Genomic DNA, 19,125 nt, shown 5'->3' on the forward strand with positions numbered 1-19,125 from the left:
ATGTTCCTGGAAATCTAGAAGACCATGTACACGGGCAGGACTGTGGGTAAGCCAGGGAAGACTTGAAAAGGCCCTATATGCCCACCTCCACTTGATATATTGATGTCTTGAGCAGGTAGACAGTGAAAGCTAAGGCACAGTTGTCAAATGCCTGCCTGGACATCAAAGGTGTGCCCTAATATACACACATAGAGCCTCTCAGCAAAGGCTAGGAGACTTATTGATTGAAGTCATTTAAGGATATCTATGTCTAATCCTTACCTGACCACTAAGCTAATCAAACAGGGATTTTAGTGGTTAAACACAACCAAGAATGCAGAATTTACCAAATTAGTTCAGTAACAACAAAAACAGCAAACAGACAGAAAAGAAAAAAAAAATAACACCCCTGGGTTGGGAGATATCTGATGTAGAATTGCCAAATAATATTATTTAAAATGTCCAGCTTTTGTTAAAAAAAAAAACATGAACTAGACACAGAAACAAGAGACTGTGGCCCATAACACAGGGAAGGAAATAGCTAATTGAAACTGTCCCTTTTTTGGATAGATTTCACATATAAGTATTGGATATTTGGGTCACTTTGGTTATTTTTTTGTCCAGTAGGAGCCTCAAAGTTACTATTGAAGCCTCTAGATTTCTTACAAACATAAATCTCTCTCCCTTTTTTCCTTTCTGTAGAGATGAGGAGGTTTCATTCTAGGTAGGATCTTGATATGATTATTGATTATTCTAGGTAGAATGAGGCCTAATCTCTACAGGAAGGGAAGAAGGGAGAGGGATTTTTATGTTCAATTGCAATGTTTTTCTATATATGATCATTCATAACTCAGAGATTTAAAATTAGCAGGATGAAGGTCATCACAAAAATCATATCAAGATTCATAGGGTATTTTCACTGGGGATTGGGCTCAGAGTTATATATCCCTTTTATTGTATAGTCCTTTTAAATTGTTCTCCACAGCAATGTGAGATTCTGAGACACAGGAATTATTATGATGGTTTTAAGGATATAACTAAAATGATCCTATCTCTGAATAGAATGGAGACGGCCAAGTGACTGTGCTTGGGGCCTCATCACCTGTCACGGGGAACAGAGACCAATAGCAGGCAGACATAAGATCCCTGAGGCTCAGAAAATTTCTCCAGTGTCTGTTTACTCCTTTTGAGCCCCTTAGGAATGAGCTCTACAATTCCTTGGGGTTTTCCTCTTCTCCATTCTTCCTCTGATCCCTGGCCAAAGAGCTATAAAATTCCTGATTATAGCACCTCAGACATTTAGTAATGTCAAAAATTCCTTATTGCTAGTGTCAATGTCCAGGACTACTTTTTTTTTTTTTTTTTTTTGCACAATGGTGGTGGTTTGTAAGACCACTATGGCCTTTGGAATTTACTGTTGATACTCTTGAAGTAGTTATGGCGGCGTAGTGAAAAGGTCAGGCCAGTTCCCATTTTGCATCAGGCAGCTTTATGACAAAGTCCTGTGAGTATCAGATGATGATAGCCAGCCGTATTCATTAATACAATCCTTTTTATTTTTGTAAAACATAAAATCCAGTTAAAGTAGCTTGTCTGTTATTAAAGAGGCCCCAGCAAAAGGGGTGGTGAGACAAAATGCTGCCATTACAGTATGCTGTTGTTTTGCATTTCTAGTAATTGATGTCCTTTGGTCAGTAGTGACACATTATTGAACTTTCAAGGATTCCGTTATATCAGTATTGGAGAGGGATTAAAGCAATGAGAGTCTGCCAGTGTTTTAATCATTCTTTCCTAACTTTGGTCAGAGCTTCTCCACTTTTAACAACTTTGGGTTCAGGCCCTTCTGATTTTTCCATATGTCACTAAGCCAGATGATTACAAGCATTTGTTTGGCCTACATTTCCTTAAAAGTTCTGTCAGCTGAAGTCAACAATATCCACTAAAAAGTAGCTTTAAGTGTCTACCTATATGGATGGATAAAAAGAAAAATAGAGCTCCTGTCCTTCAAGGTCCTCCACTCAAAGATTGGTAAGGCCAATACTGATAGATATAAAAAGCACATAAACCACTTTGATGGTGAATTTTATGGCATGTGAATTATGTAGCAGTTTTTAAAAGTGCCTAGACTTTGAAACAAAAAATGTATAAATAACATTCTAGGGGTAAATACAAATTATGGAATAGTTATAGCAAATTAATAATGGGAGAATTTGGTCAGAGGATTATTAAGGGGGAATTTCTTTCTACTTTGAAATTTATTGAAGAGAGTGAATTATGAGACCTATTTGAAGGGAGAACAGAGAGGCTCTGGAAAAAGTACAATCTGGGCTTAAAACAACTGGCAAGAAATGTGGTAGATGATGACATTGTGAAATGAGTCAGTGAATTTGAGCGAAGTGGAGAATGAGTGGTACGCATGGATGCGGATTAAGAAGGCAAAGAAAGATAAAGAATCTACAACATACATTTTTCTTCTGGGTTGTGCTCTTTTGTAAGTGCTTGGCTGCTCTTTTTCTAACTCTGCATTGCTTATGGCTCCCTAAATGGGTCATTGTTTGCCCGCACAGGGCTTGACTTTAAACCCACTCCTGCTCTCAGAGGCATAGGTGAGGCATTGGTGTGGCTCTGTGCCCTTCAAAGAAGCCTTATTCTTGTTCCTTAGAAAACATCCATCAGCAAATTGATGATGGGAGGTGGCCCGTAAGCACAGACCCCTGTAGAAGTCTTAAGTGGCAGAGTTTATGAAGAAACTTTGGTCCGAGAACCCCTTGTAATTGTGCTGAGCTGATGGTGCCAGACCTAAAGCCTGATCTTGTTTTATTTTCCACTAAAATTTAGTGTTTGAAGAGAGACCAATTTTAAGTAATCAAATGTTTTCAGTTTATTAGGGATGGTGTCCAGTCATATTAAAAAATAACCGACTGACATCCCATTCTGTCACATTAAAATCATGGCTTCAATCTTCTGGGAGAAGCAGAACCCTCTAGACCCCAGTGAAATGTTTAATCATCACATCTGTTACAGATTGTAAATTTAACATCATGAAAGCCCGACTTAGGCATAATTTTCTTCTTCTATTGTTTTTTTTTTTTTTTTTTTTTTTTAATTTTAAATTACCAAGGAGCCTCAAACCAGTTACCCAGCTATACGTCAGTGTGGACGCCAGCACCAAAGAGAGCCTGAAGAAAATTGACCGCCCGCTCTTCAAGGATTTCTGGCAAAGATTCCTCGACAGTTTAAAAGCCTTGGCTGCAAAGGTAAGAATTATGACATCTTAAAAAAAAAGATATTTTTTTCTTTAAAAAAAAAAAAAGACTAAAATCTTCAACTTTTTTCTAGACTTCCACTTTTATTATTCAGTAAATATTTATCGACTTCCTCTTAAGTTTCTAGCACTCTGCCTTATATATATTATATGTCCTTCATGTATTTCAGGAGAGAGATGCACAATCTCAAAGCTAATTAATAAAACACGGGTAAGCGCAGTACATAGCAATCCTAGAAGAGGTGTCAGCAAATAGTATATGTTTAAATATGAAGTTAATTTTCCTGAATTTCTAGAACAAAATTTCCTACCCAATAAGGAACTCAACCCCGGAATGTCCGACCCCAATGTCTTTTCCTGCAAACAGTTGCCCCTTCTTAAGTCTTCCTATTCTTTTAGACCTAAGGTACCTTCTGGTTCTTCTTTTCCATTGGCCCCTATGTCAATAGTTGGTATTTTCTGTTAGTTCTACCTCTTCTTCTCTTGTAGCCATTTCCCCTTTTCTGTTCTCTTTGCTTCTACCCTGCAGTTCCTCTTGCTTTACCCAAATCTACTGACAGTCACTACAGGAGCTTAAAAAATTACAGTTTCCTATTCCTAGGGGGATTTGAGAATCTGCATTTTAAACATCCCGGGTGATTTTTGATGTGCAGCCAAATATATGGATGTCACTGTCCCAGAAAACCTGCCTTTCTCTCCTTTGCCCGGCACTTACTGTGGTATTCCCACCCCATCGCTGTCTGGCTACAGTGAACGTTTCTAGACTCATCCTTCACCATGTTCCCCAGGAATGCTACACATCCTTGCTTGTCTTGCTATTTCTTCAGGTGTGCCCAGCACTTGTCCCGAGTCTTTGGTTACCTCCTCAGAACCTAGACTGTCCTTTCTTTCCATTTCTTTGACTTGTAGAAATTCTGTGCAACCTTCCAAGTCTCAGCTTCGTTATTACCTCTACTGCGAAGCCTTTTTCAGTTGCAAGTAGCTGCCCCGTCTCCCTTCCCAAGTTTTATATGTGTAAATACACTTCATTTCCTCTGTTTTATCCTAGCTTCTCTCTCCCCAACTGGATTCCTTACTCAGGTCTGAATTCTAACACAACATAGTTAATGGTATTTGATAAATGTTTGCTAAAAGAATGAATGAGTGGAGACTCACCCAGAGCTCTGTAGTAGTGAGATGTACTGTACCCATTTTCTTGACTTTTCAGCTGATCAGAACCCCCTTGCACCTCCCCCCTCCCCACTGGCCCCCAGCTTTTATGCTTGAGAAGTTAAATCAGTGCCTTTTTTGGTGATTAACACTGACATTATTTAAGACATTCAAAATAGGCATTGGTTTCTGATCTGTCTTGGATTATTTATAAAGCTAGCAAGTCAGATGGTTTTTGGTTCCTAAATTTTCTTTGTCTCTGGACTCCACCTTCAGCTGTATCCGCATTGCTTATTGCTGAGACAGGAGATACATAGCATAAAAATCAGAACGGATTTAGATGGAAGTAAACAGCAGGGGCTGGTAGTCTCAAACACATACGAGATTGTTATCTGGACCATATCCTGAGTCAGAGTGTGGAGGATGAGGAATAGGCATTAGCAGGATGGCTCAATAGCCTCCTTTTTGCCTCTTGGCCAACATTTTCCACAAAATGAATTCGTATCTTGAAGTCACGAGTAAGCCTTTGGATGTCCAGTTCAGTTGTAGGTACTCTGGATTGACTCATTGATAGTAACGCACTGACTTAAAGTTCTACAATATTTTCTAACCCATGAGCTTCTTACATATAATATCATAATTGTGTCCACATAACTCTAGTTGAAAAAGTTTCCTTGGGCTGTTTAAACTAGCTGCTCTCAGATTAGGGCAATTGCTCTCTAAGCATTTTGTAGCAACTAGTTTATGTTTCTCATTCTTGTATTGTTTATACTGTCATTTAAGAAAGATCTGCAGCAGGAAGCTGCTGTCAAAATAAAAAGTTTTCTTTAAATTAACTCAAGCTATGTTATTTCCTTTTGAATGTCTGATTTTTTTTTTTTTTTTTTTTTTTTTGCGGTACGCGGGCCTCTCATTGTTGTGGCCTCTCCCGCTGCGGAGCACAGGCTCCGGACGCGCAGGCTCAGCGGCCATGGCTCACTGGCCCAGCCGCTCCGCGGCACGTGGGATCCTCCCAGACCGGGGCACGAACCCGCGTCCCCTGCATCGGCAGGCGGACTCTCAACCACTGCGCCACCAGGGAAGCCCCTGAATGTCTGATATTATTGGTACATTAGATACTATCAAGAAAGGTTGACTTTGCTGCTGTTTAATACTGAAAAATAAGACATTTATGTTGTGACTACACTTATTAGCTAGGGTCAAATATATGATCACTATCATCTGATAATCATTTGAGTTTTTCAATGAAAACTTTGAATTAAAAGTGATATTTGAGATGTTTCAATTAGAACATCCATACTGTTATCTTCTGTTTGAGCTTTTAGTATACCTGAGCAAGAAAAGACATTTGAAGAGAAAGAATTTCTTAAACTTTATAAACAAAGAAATCCGATTTTTCCCAAGCTTTTCAGCCTATGTATGATCTAGTACCACCCAAAGTAGAAGAAGGCAGCATATTTTGTTTTATTACTCTTGGCAACTATAAAGGTTACATTTCAATATTTTTATCCTTTGTCTAAATGTTCCTTTTCAAATATGAGGGGAGAAATAGATTGGTATTTGAGTATGTGGGGCTAAAAAGCAATTCCATCAAGATAACACAGCATAAAATGTGTTAGCTTCAATTTCTGGACATGACAGCTACTTGTCAAACAGTTCTTTTTTTAAAAAAAAAAGAAATTCATCTTCTGCAAGACAGCACTGCCTACCTTTGGCAGTAGACTTTAAAAAAAAAATAAATTTATTTATTTATTCATTTACTTAATTTTTGGCTGCGTTGGGTCTTCGCTGCTGTATGCAGGTTTTCTCTAGTTGCTGCGAGCAGGGGCTACTCTTTGTTGGTGGTGCATGGGCTTCTCATTGCGGTGGCTTCTCCTGTTGTGGAGCATGGGTTTTAGGTGAATAGGCTTCAGTAGTTGTGGCATGTGGGCTCAGCAGTTGTGGCTTGCAGGCTCAGTAGTTGTGGCTTGCAGGCTCCAGAGCACAGGCTCAGTAGTTGTGGCGCACAGGCTTAGTTACTCCGCTGATGTGGGATCTTCCTGGACCAGGGCTTGAACCTGTGTCCCCTGCATTGGCAGGCGGATTCTTAACCACTGCACCACCAGGGAAGCCCTGGCAGTAGACTTTTATCAGCAGTGTGACCAGATGTGTTTCTGCTGGCACATTATTATGCCAAGTTGAAGATCCAGCAGGAAGTGGAAGTAATTAATCCTTTTCCACGTTTGAGCAATAATACTGATATTCTTGAAACCTCATGTTTGAAAGAAAAAATAATTTCCCGCATTACGTATTTTTGGGTATCCAAAATGAACTTAGTTCTATGGGTGTGAGCATGCATTGACCTGATGTTATCGGAGGAATGTTGTCTCACTGTTAAGAAGGGCTTATTGTACATTAATGAGATGGCTCTGTATCTAATATTTAAATAAACCAAAGTATCCATGTGACCCACAACTGGCAGGTTTTAAAAAACAAACATTTAATATTTGACCTTATCTCTGATTATAAAAATTACACGTTGAATATAGAAATTTGGGGGGAAGTAAAGAGAAATATAAAGAAACAAAGGAAGAAGCTACCTATAATTCCAGGACCTTGAGGCAGCTACTACTGACGTTTTGAAGTAGTACTTCTAGTTAATCCTTTGAGGGGGAGAGAGTGATTTATTTTGCATATATGATTCAATTTTATATGTTGCTTTTCGTTGTTGTTAACACCGGGTCATGAGCATTTTTGCATGCTGTTAAAGTTTCTCTATGACCTTCAGGTTAAAGACAGCATAGTTTTTCATCAGTAACAGTGTGAGATAATACATACATTGGTCTCTGTCCCCAGTTCCTGGCACAGAGTTCCTAAAGCCCTTGTAACTTTCTAAGTGATAAGAGCGTTAGGAGCATCTTTTATTCTAATACGGCACATTGGGATTTTCAGCACCCCCCCTGCCCCGCCCTCCCCACCCTCTTTAGAGAGGGGAGATGGGCTGGAAATGAAGTTAATAATTGATTGTGCCTGCGAGAAGAAGCCTCCATAAAAATCCCACTAAGGGGTTTGGGGAGCTTCCAGGTTGGTGAACACATCCACATATCGGGAGGTTGATGCGCCCCCAGCTCCATGGGGACAGAAGTGCCTGTGCACAGGACCCTCCCAAGACCTCGCGTTATGCGTCTCTTCAGCGGGTTATTCATATGTACCCTTTAATAAACTGGTTAACCTAAGTCAGTGTTTCCCTGAGTTCTGTGAGCTGCTCTAGCAAATTAATCAAACCAGAGGAGGGGGTTATGGGAACCTCTGATTTAGAGCCCATCAGCCAGAAGCACAGGTGATAACCTAGACTTGGGACTGGCGTCTCAAGTAGGGTGTAGTGTCAGAATTGAGTTAATTTGTAGGACACCAGCTGGTGTTGCAGAGAATTGCTTGGTGAGGGAAAATCCCCCTCACATTTGGTGACCAGAGGTGTCAGAAGTGAAGTGTTGTGTGTGAGTGGTAAAGCAGACACATGGGAGAGAAGACTGGGTTTTTCCCTCCTCACTCAGTTTCCGGTTTGTTGGCCAGTATCAGGGTCTCGCGAGAGTGTGTTCCAGCCTGCTTCTTCATATCGTGGGGGCCTGAGTGTAAATCAGGCTCCTGTCCTGAGCACAGCTGAGAGGGGGCCTTGTGCCTCTGCTGCTCTCCAGTTGCAGCATGCACATTTTGTTACTTTCTAACATTTCCAAAGTCAGATGGGTAGAGATGGCATGTCATATTTAATTGCTAGCATTGTTACTTTCATAAAGGAGAGCCATAAAATGATGGTACGTAAAATAATTGTGTGTCTTACAATCTAGAATATCTTAGAGTCAATGAAATAGCCTATCTTCTTCCCTCCCTCCCTTTTAGGATAAGCTAATCACCCCTCCATCATTCTGACTAGTCCCCCTGCTTATTGATTTATTTGGTTCATTTCCACCTCCTCTTATCGATGCCAAAGTCTTCTCTTGAGCCTTAGTCCATCTGGCTGTGGTCTGGATACTTGTTTCTTATTATTATCTTTTCATAGGCTTTATCTTGCCCTTTACCTTTATGTAACCTGTGTGTACCCTCTCTGTAGGCATGGATCTTCCAGGGTGTTGATTCCACCCATCTTGGGTTTAATGCCATTTCACCCTCCTCTGGTTGGCTAAAAGAATATTCTGGTTTTAGCCACTTTTGAAATCAGACCAAGACTGCTGACCTTGATCTCTCCCATGGTGGTTTCCAAAGCCAGTTCCTACGAACTGTTTGGCTTCCCCCAGCCCCAGGAAATTCCCTAGTAAATAGATTTTTTCCAGACCTGACTTCTGCCTAAGCTTATTAAGGAAAGATGAACGTGTTGCATCTTAGGTTCATGTTGAGACATTAAGTGATGTCTAGTAGATCATTGCTTACATGATTTGGGGACTCAGAGGAATGTTGGGAGTGTGAATATGTAGATTTAGAAGTCATCTCTGTAGCAGTAGATTGCAGGTGAAGGCAGGAAAGTGGATGGAATTATCCAAGAAGTGTCTAAAGAGGGCCAAAGAAGGAAGCTTAGGGAAAGCTTTTCAAGATATAGAGCCTATATGGAGAGTGACTCTGGGAAGAATTTGATAATGGTGTTGGTACAATCCCATGCAAGTATTGTTTATTACATACAATTCAAATAAACAATGAGTTTTCATGAAGATATTGAGGGAAGGTTAAGGGGTGATGAAAAAGAAACTTGGTTTACCAGTTGACCTCTAATGACTGTGTCAAAAAGAACTAGAATACAGTGTATTGCATAGAAACCATTGTGTAGTGGGTTGAATGGAAGGATGGAAGTGGGGAGAGTGAACAAAAGATATTAATGTAATGAACCCAGAGCAATAATATTGTTTAATGAATAAATTAAATGCATTTCCTTTTATGAGGTTAAACATTAGATAAGCATATCTGCTAAAAAATTAGATAATAAATATTCCCATAATGAAAAAAATAACATGACTTATATGCCACCAGAATTCAAAGGTAAAAACAGTATTACTACAGTGCTATTTTTCTTCCAGAGTTTAATGTATGTGTATATAAGTGTGTGTGTACTTTACTTATAAAATGAGATTGTTACATATTTTTACAACTGTACGTTTTATTGAAAATATCATGAACAACTCTGTCAACTTCTGTCACCATACATTATTTTGTGCATTCTTGAACTTTTACATTTATTTTTGATTTGACTATTTTTGAACTTTATACAAATAGAACCATTAATTATGTATTCCTTTGTGTCTGATTTTTTTTTTTTTGCTCAGTAACCTGTTTGAGATTTCTCCATGATGTTATATGCAACAATTCATTCATTTTTACTGCTATATAGTATATGACTATACAACAAACTATTCAGTGTTTCTACCATTGATGGACATTTGAATTGTTTTATGTTTTTCACTATTATGAATAATTTTTATGGACATTCTTGTAGAGATATATATATATGTGCATTTCTGTTGGGTAAATATGTAGACTGGAATTGTTAGATTACAGGGTAAGTGTACATCCCACTTTAGTAGATACTACCAGTTTTCCAAAGTAATTGTACCAATTTATATTTCTACCAGCGGTGTGTGGGAAGGCCAGTTGTTCTACATTCTCTGACCTCCCCCCAACTTTAAAATTTAGCCATCTTCATTGTTGTTTAGTGATATTTCACTGTAGTTTTAGGTTGCATTTCCCCAGTGAATACCTTTCAATTTGAATACTTTTACAGATGCTGATTGGCCATTTGGCTATCCTTTTTATGTGTTCAATTCTTTTGTTCCGTATTTATTTGGATTATTGTTGATTTTTTATTGACTTGTAGATGTTCTAAAATATATTCTGGATACAAGAGCTTTGTCAGATACATGTTTTCAAGATACCTTCTAGTCTGTCTTTTTCTTCTTCTTTTTTTTTTTTTTTTTTTTTTGCGGTACGCGGGCCTCTCACTCTTTGTGGCCTTTGCGGAGCGCAGGCTCTGGACGCGCAGACAGCCATGGCTCACGGGCCTAGCTGCTCCGCGGCATGTGGGATCTTCCCGGACCAGGGCACGAACCCTGTCCCCTGCATCGACAGGCGGACTCTCAACCACTGCGCCACCAGGGAAGCCTTGCCTTTTTACTCTTAATGATATATTTTGATAAACAGAAGTTCTTAATTTTAACAAAGCCCAATTTATTAATTTGTTGAAGTTTTATGGTTAGTGCTTTTCATGTCCTGTTTATGAAATCTTTGTCTACCCCAAGGTCATGAAGATATTTTCTTATTTTTTTGTGAAAGCTTTATTTTCTTTCACATTTGGGACTATGAATCATCTCAAATTAATTTTTTTAGGGTAATTTGAGGAGGGTTTATTTAGTAAGGGCTTAATTATAAAAGTGTGTGGAAGGAATAGAGGAACCATTGGAATTGTGCCAGGATCCTGGGGCCAGCAGCACCAGAGTATTACCGTCTGCACAAGTGTCCAACAACAGGGGGCTTTAAGCTTCCCCTTGTCCGTTTTTGCATTCTGATAGAAGTTTAGGGCGTATTTCTGGACAAAGCTCTGAGGGGATACAGTTTTGGTAAGAGGGAGCAAAGAGTTAATTCAAAACTCTTGTTCATGCTTTTGCCCATAGGTAGATGAGGACTGGGTAGGCTGGGAGCTGGTTCTTCTTGGGGAGATTCTCTGACCTGGGGAGGCCTAGCTAGACCAAAGTACAGCCCAAAGGAAGGAGTAAGTGGTTTGGGGCAATTCTGCTGACTGTCTGAAGGACAAGGTCTTATCTTGGGGATACCTTTTTCTTTTTTTTAGGAAAGTTTTTTTTTCTATTTTATTGAGAAATAATTGACATATATCACTGTATCAGTTTAAGGCCTGTAGCCTGATTGTTTGAGTTACATATATTGTGAAATCCATCTTTTTATGTTTTTATGATGTTAATTAGCATTCTTTTACTTCCACTCAGAGAACTCTCCCTTTAGCATTTCTCGTAAGGCGGGTCTGGTGGTGATAAACTCCCCCAGGTTTTGTTTTTTTGGGAAAATCTTTCTCTTTCTGTGTCTGAAGGACAGCCTTACAGGGTATAGAATTCTTGGTTGGCAGTTATTTTCTTTCAGTATTTTGAATATGACAGCTCATTCTCTCCTGGCCTGAAAAGTTTCTATTGCAAAATTCACTGATTGTTTCATGGGAGTTCCCTTGTGAGTTCTCTTTCTCTCTCACCACTCTTAAAATTCTTTCTTTGACTTTTGACAATTTAATTATAATGTGTCTGGGTGTGGTCCTGTTCATTTCAATCTGTTTGGGTCCTTTGGGCCTCATGGATCTGGATGTCCATTTCTCTCCCAAGGTTAGGAAGTTTTCAGCCATTATTGCTTTAAATATACTTTCTGTCCCTTTATCTTTCTCTTGTCTTTCTGGAATTCCCATAATGTGAATGCTGTTTATTTTCATGGTATCCCATAATTCCTGTAGGCTTCCTTCAATTTTTCATTTTTTTCCCCTTTTTGTTCCTTTGACGGTTTCCAGTGTTCTGTCCTCCAGGTTGCTTATTATGTTGTTTTGTTTTCTTTTTTAAATGCACGGTGAGTCTAATTTTGAAACTCTTTATTGAATTCTTTAGTTCAGTTAGGATTTCTGTTTGGGTTTTTTTGATGGTTACTGTTTCCTTGTTGAATTTCTCATTTTGTCCATGCATTGTTTTCTTAATTTTGTTTAGTTGTCTCTCTGTGTTTTCTTGTAGTTCACTAAACTTCCTTAAGAGGATTATTCTGAATTCTTTGTGCGATAGTTCATCAGTCTCCATTTCTTTAGAGTCAGTTGTTGGAGCTATTAGTTTCTTTTGGTGGTTTCATATTTTCCTGATTTTTGGCGATCCTTGGTTCCTTACATATTTTTCTATGCATTTGAGTAATTGGGCTCTTCTTCCAGACTTCACAGGTTTGCTTTGGCAGAGACAGTTCTTCACCAGGCAGCTCAGTTTGGGTTTCTGGGTGTGTCAGCTAGTAATGTCCTTGGGCAGCTGGGGCCTGCTATTTTGGGCGAGGCACTTGTTTGAGCCCTGAGAATGGGGATGGGGGCAGTGTGCCACTGCCTGAGAAGTTTGTATAGGGCTGCTGGCTTGGTTCCCCACACAAGTGAGGCTGGAGGAGGGGCTCCGTGGTTGCCTGGATTCTCTGATCAGGCCTACTCAATGGTCCTGACTGTGTACTATATTCTGTAGTAGATGGGGTTGTGAATTAGCTTCCCTGTCCTGGCAGGCCAGCCAGATGGGATCCAGGTCCTGTATAGCTGGTTGTTTGGGGACCTGAATCAGGCCAGAGTGTGCACTGACTTTCCTGGTCAGGGAAGGCCATCGGTTTTGCTCTGCAGATCAGGGAGGCATGGGCTGTGCTCTCTGTTCAGTGCCACTGTACATAGGGCCATTGAATGGGCTGTGCAGCTTCCCCTGTACTCTGGTCAGACTCCCTGGTTGGACAGGCTGAAGGCTGTATTCAACAGTAAGTGGGCCTGTGAATTAGATTCCCAGCCTGGGTGCAGCAGGAGAAGAAGCTGTAAAACTGGTAAAGCTTTTTGTTGTCGCACCCCAGGTTTCCTGACTGATCAGGGCCATTGGCTTTGGTCTGCAAACTACCGGCTCTGCCTGCCCACCTCTCCGCTGGAGTCCTTCTGGGCTACACAGCTGCCAGGTGTTGTCACCAGCCCTTCTGGTCAGATGAGGCTGGAGGACACTGTCCACAATGGATGGGCTTGTGATTCAGCTCCTCGCTTGGGCACAGGCAAACCGGGCTCTAGGGCCGCAAAACTGCTGTTTGAGGATCCGAATCAGGCAGATCTGCCCCCCGCCAAGTTCCCTGGTCAGAGCGCGCCCTGGGCGCTCTGCAGGTGAGCAGAGCCGCTGGTTGGGGTCACTGCCTGGACACTGCAGGTATGAACTCAGTCTCCCAGGATCCATGTGCTGGTTGTTGCAGGCCCCTCCCCGCTTCTCTGTGACAGTCAGATTCTGAGTGTTTGTGCCCGAAGATTCCCTGCAGTCCCCGGGGTGCAGTATCAGAGTAGGGGCTCCCGCAAAGCAACCCATTTTGCTGGGGGCAGGTACGGTGCTGCCTGTCCCTGCTGGGTTCTCTTTTCCTGTTGGAGGAACCAGAGACTTAGGAGACCCCGCTGTGTGCTGCTGCACTACCCTGGGGGAGGGGGCAGTGTGGTCAGCGTGCAGCCCCTTCTCTTACCTTCTATCGCAGTCTGTCTTGGTTTCTGTGGTGCAGGGAGTGCTTCAGCCTCACCCCCGTGTTCTAGAATTCTCTCAGTGGTGTCTTGTTTTTGAATAGTTGTTAGTAGTCTTCTGAGAGGGAGTGAAGTCAGGAACAACCTATGTTGCCCTCATGGTGATGTCACCCTCAGATACATTTTTATATATCGTATAACGTCGCAAGTCAAGGTTAATTTAAAATTTTGAAATCTGGTACTCTTAGTCTTCCAGCTTTTTCCTTCAAGATCTAGTCATCTTTCTCTTTGTGAATTCTGCCTTTGGTGATGTGTTTAAAAAATCCTCACCCACCTCTCCTGGGTTATAAAAATATTTATGCATATTTTCCTGTTCCTTCATGGCCTAATTTAAAAAAACTTGACTCTTTAATCCAACTGGGATACAATTTCATATTCACTTTTATTTAGTTATCCAGGATCATTTATTGAATAATTCATCCTTTATGCATTGATGTGATAAGCTTATTGTATACTGAAACTTATATCAGTGCCAGTTCATTCCAAGGAGATGCTATATGTGTTGATTCTGACCTTTTTTTCCAGTGTGTCACAGACATTTTTCCACAGTAAATGTAACACTTCAGCACTGTTCTTATTGTCTGGGTACTATCTTATTCTGTGGGTCTAACAATCTAATTTGCAGGTTGCGGTGCCCTGTGCTATCTTGTCACACGCCATCATAGTGCTTACCACGGTGGGTTGTGATTGCTTAGTTAATTGTCTTTCTTCTTGCAAACTGAAAGGTCCCAGAGAGAAGGCACAGTGTATGTCATGTCATTTTTGCTCATTGTTGTTTTCCCAGCTCTTGTCACAGTGTGACACACAATAGCCACATGATAAATGTTTGGTGAATGAGCAAATTAGATTTATCCCCTTTCCTTTTGATGTATATATCATCGTTAACCAACCGTCTGTCTTGTGTGGCAGTTAACAGCTTGGGATTCTTAAATAAGACTGCTCATGTTGGAGTCCTGTCTCTACCACTTGCTGGCTAATATTGGTCAAGAGACTCAGTTTTCTCATCTGTAAAATGGGGTTAATGACAGTGCTGACCTCATAAGGTCTATATCTAAAAACATCATGGGGTGCTTGTGTTTATGTTTTAAAGTATAATGCCCTCTATCACCAATTTTGTAGGTATGATTAAATATTTTGGATATGTAAAAAATAGAGTAAATAAGATGGTAAATATCAAAGTAACTACCATCTAGCTTAAGAAATAAAACATTATAAATTCAGTTGCAGTCCCTATGAAACTCTTTTCTTTCATATTTCCTTTCCTTCCCTCTATTTCAGAGATCATCTGTGTCCTGTATTTGGTGTTTATCATTCTATGCTATTTTTATACTTCACTCTATATTTACAACTTTGTAAACAACAGAGCTGTTTTTCATATTTTAAAACCGTATATAATAGTATCATCATAGCATTTTGCAAGTTGTTCTTGTTTTGAGCTTTAGAAAAAATCAAATTTACCATTTTAACTATTTTTACATGTATAGTTCAGTGGTATTAAGAACGTTCACATTGTTGTTCAGCCATCACCACAGTCCATTTCCAGAGTTTTTTATCTTCCCAAACTGAAACTACACATCCATTAAGCAATAACTCCCCATTCCATGCCCTCTCGCCTTTTAATTTTTTATTTGTTTAATATTACGTTTGTGGATTTACTCATGCTGATACATTTAGCTTTTGAGATACTGTAGCTGCTCTATAAGCATCTTCCATCTTATAAATATTCTACAGTGTATTATTCATTCTCCTGTGGATGTGCATTTGAGTTTTTCTGAAGTTTTCAACTCTGCAGTGAACATTATTGAAAAGTGTTTCTTTGTATACACGTGCAGTAGTTTCTTTAGGGTCCATACCCAGGAGTGAAAATTGCTGGATTGTAGGATACACACATCTTCCATTTAACTAGATTTTTTCAGAGTACTCAGGAGAGTGGCTTTGGAGACTAGTATATTCGAGTTTCCATTTTCTGTCCTCACAAATATGTGGTATTGTCAGCTTTTAAGATATATACATCTTCCATTTAACTAGATATTTTCTAGAGTACTCATCTGTTTAACGTTTTTAAGTTTTAATGTATTGTCATGCTTTTTTAAGTTTTGCCAGTCTGATGGATATGACTTGGTATCCATCAGGACTTGTGGTTTTATTTTATGTTCCTCTGTTTAGTGGGGTGAATATCTGTGGGATGTCCTCCACCACATGCAGGCTTGGCTCTAATCCTGGTCACCTTGCACCTGGCAGAGTGCTCTCCAGTGGGCCATTGCTGCAGCACGTGTTCAAGGTGGTAAAGTGTGGAAGATGTTATTAGTTGGATAGTCAGATCTTCTTGCTATAGTGAACTCCTTCACTGGCAAGAGTCCATCCTGATTCTCAACATCGATAGTACTACCTAGACAATACACACGTGGCCTACTGCGTTCTGGGGCCACAATGCCTGTGTTTGAATTCTGGGTCCACCCCTCAGAGCTTTGTGATCTTAGGCAGCATCCCTGTGCTTCAATTCCTTTATCTGTAAGATGGGGATAAAGGAGCACTCACCTCATAGGCTTGTTTTGAGGATTAAATGAATTATTGTGGAAAGTGCTTACTGGAATGGCCTATAAAACAGAGGAAGACTTAATAAGTGAAAACTTATTTATAAGCCTCCAAGATGGTTTAGTGAGAATTTATAATCTGTATATCATGTTGAGGACTTTATGTCCTCAGTTTTTAAAAAATATATTCTTTTAAATAAAAATTATTCAGCTGACTTAAATTTATATCTATTTTGAGTATGTACATTTTAAAATATTCTGAGTTTACCTGTTCTCTGCTTTGAATGTTTATTCTCAAGACCAGAAATTGTTTGTTTATTTTAACTCTGTAACTCTCTCTAAGCAGGAGAACTTCATTGCAGAAGGGAGGTTCTGAAAATAATTTTGATACCAATATCTGCAGTACATAATCTTCCCTGTTGCCATACTTCATATGTATTTATCTGTGGATCATTTTTTATCTTGAATTTTAAAATGGAACAAATATTGGTAATACTTGAAGCAAGTATATATAGACACATGCATACACATGTGTATACATGTGTGTGCATATATATTTTTGTGGCATCTCCATATTTATTTACATATATAAAGTATAAAGTATGTATATATAAAATATATATATTTTTGCAGTAGCTCCAAATAAAAAAATGTAAGTTCCCAAACACTGGAAACTCTAATGATCACCATATGATAAAAATTCTGTTTCCCTCTTAGACTTACCTTCATGAATCATTTTGCTTCATGATCTGTTAATGTTGGAGGGATAAGATCCCTTGATTTTGCTTGTAGACCTCATAAAAATACTAGTCAAGCATCTTGTTTCTTTCCTTAAATATTTCTCAGCTGTATAATGGTGTATTTTGGGATAAGGATAGTTCTGAAAAAAAGATTTTTAAATGAAGTCTTAAAATAAAGGTAATAAAATGAATAAAGTTAGGCAAGTTTAAAAAGTACTGAATTTAATGAAAATGCTGCTACCAATCATTCAGAAAAAGACCAATAAAACAATAGAAAAATAAGCCAGAGATAAAAACCCTTAATGGAACATGAAATGCAAATGACTTTTAAATACAAATAAAAATAACAGTAAGGAAAAAAGTACTCTCATATATTTCTGGTGAGAATACAAATTGGTACAGTCTCACCTCTGAAGGACACTTTTTAAAAAAAAAACATTTTCACTTTAAAAATAATTATTTATTTATTTATTTGGCTGCGTTGGGCCTTTGTTGCAGTGCGTGGGCTTCTCATTGCGGTGGCTTCTCTTGTTGCGGAGCATGGGCTCTATGTGCATGGGCTTCAGTAGTTGTGACGTGTGGGCTCAGTAGTTATGGCTTGTGGGCTCTAGAGCGCAGGCTCAGTAGTTGCGGCACGTGGCCTTTGTTGCTCTGTGGCATGTGGGATCTTCCTGCAGCAGGGCTCGAACCCGTGTCCCCTGCATTGGCAGGTGGATTCTTAACCACTGCGCCACCAGGGAAGTCCCTTAAGGACACTTTTATGCTGTCTATTACAATAAAAAGTGCATGTGCCTTTTGAGTGATCAGTTCACATCAAGTAATTTACCCTGAGACATACTTCCATCTACGTGAAGTAAAATATATACAAGATTATTCATTGTGACCTTACTTATAATAACAAAAGATTGGAAGCAAACTAAATATCCATCAGTAGAGAACCAATTAAATAAATTACGGTATGCACCTATACATTTGAATTCTTTTTGACTTGAGCGTCTGGAGGTGGAGGGAGTTCTTTGGCTGTTTTCCTCTTTGCACCTTTTCAGAGTGTTACTTATTTTCAAAAAGGATAACCATCAAGGAGCTGCCCCAAGAAGATAATTTTTTCTAGGGAATAGAATTGTAAAAACTATTATATTCTTCTTCTTTCTAGTAGTAACAGACATTATTGAAACTTGAGTAAAGCAGAGAAGGTGGGATAGAAGCTAAAAAGCCCCTAGCAGAGAGCAGAAATTTTATGGATGTCAGATCATAGTGGGTTATAGAGAGTGGGTATTTTAACTGTCTCATATACAAACATTTTCATTTTGAGCTCTTATTTCATCAACATTACACATATTTGTTTTTCCTAACTATTCTAACCAACGTGTAATATAATTTCCCAAGAGTTAACACTAGTAATTAGTCATCTTAAACATGTTATTTGATCACCATTTGATGCAATGTTTACTAAAAAACATTGAGTTTTGGGGACTTCCCTGGTGGTACAGTGGTTAGGACTCGGCACTTCCACTGCACGGAGCACGGGTTCATTCCCTGGTTGGGGAACTAAGATCCCATGTGCCAACATGGCCCCCCCCCAAAAATTTTATACTCCATCTCCTGTTGTTTTTGTTTGTTTGTTTTCCACCCATTGAAGCTTTCAGGCAGTGATTTTTTTCTGTAGTTAGTGTTTAGTCAGAGTATTTGATTGGAACCTCATGGGGATCTTTATAGTCCTTGGAAAGTGAGCATAGTGGAGGTATGTGTGTCCATCATGGCACCATACCAGCTTCGTGACCTTGGCAAAACTACTGATCTCTGTAACCTTTGTTTTCTCACCAGTTAAGCGGGATTAAAGTATTGATAGTTCATGACTCACCAGATTGTGTTGAGGGGTTAAATGATATAACACAAGTAAAACTCTTAGTAAGTACATTGCTTGACACATGGGTTCAATAGTGTTAGTGCTATAAATTGTTAAAAAAAATTAGTTCTGATCTAAGTAGTGATCATTTGCCTCTTAAAATAATTTTTGGTTACAAATGATTCTCAACGCTTTGGAGACTGTTTTTACTGCATTCATTTCAGCCACCTCTTACTTCGAGCTTATTATGTTTCAAGTCCTGTGCTAGGCCCTGGATATAATTAGATCTAGGATGTGGTCTAAGTCCTAGAAGAATTGCAGTGTCCTGGGGACAA

The 19,125-nt window shown here is 39.4% G+C and overlaps 1 protein-coding gene across 5 annotated transcripts in view; it reads left to right on the forward strand.

Moving 5' to 3' along the window:
* Positions 1 to 19,125, forward strand: part of LOC131740634 (S-adenosyl-L-methionine-dependent tRNA 4-demethylwyosine synthase TYW1) — a 156,336-nt gene that overhangs the window by 81,332 nt on the left and 55,879 nt on the right. For all 5 annotated transcript variants that reach the window (XM_059036654.2, XM_059036655.2, XM_067014148.1 and 2 more), the window contains one exon: positions 3,101 to 3,236. In XM_059036654.2, the coding sequence (XP_058892637.1) occupies positions 3,101 to 3,236 (136 nt within the window). The remainder of the gene's footprint in view (positions 1 to 3,100; positions 3,237 to 19,125) is intronic.

Source organism: Kogia breviceps, chromosome 14 (genome assembly GCF_026419965.1).
Source record: "Kogia breviceps isolate mKogBre1 chromosome 14, mKogBre1 haplotype 1, whole genome shotgun sequence".
In the NCBI taxonomy this organism is placed as follows: domain Eukaryota; kingdom Metazoa; phylum Chordata; class Mammalia; order Artiodactyla; family Physeteridae; genus Kogia; species Kogia breviceps.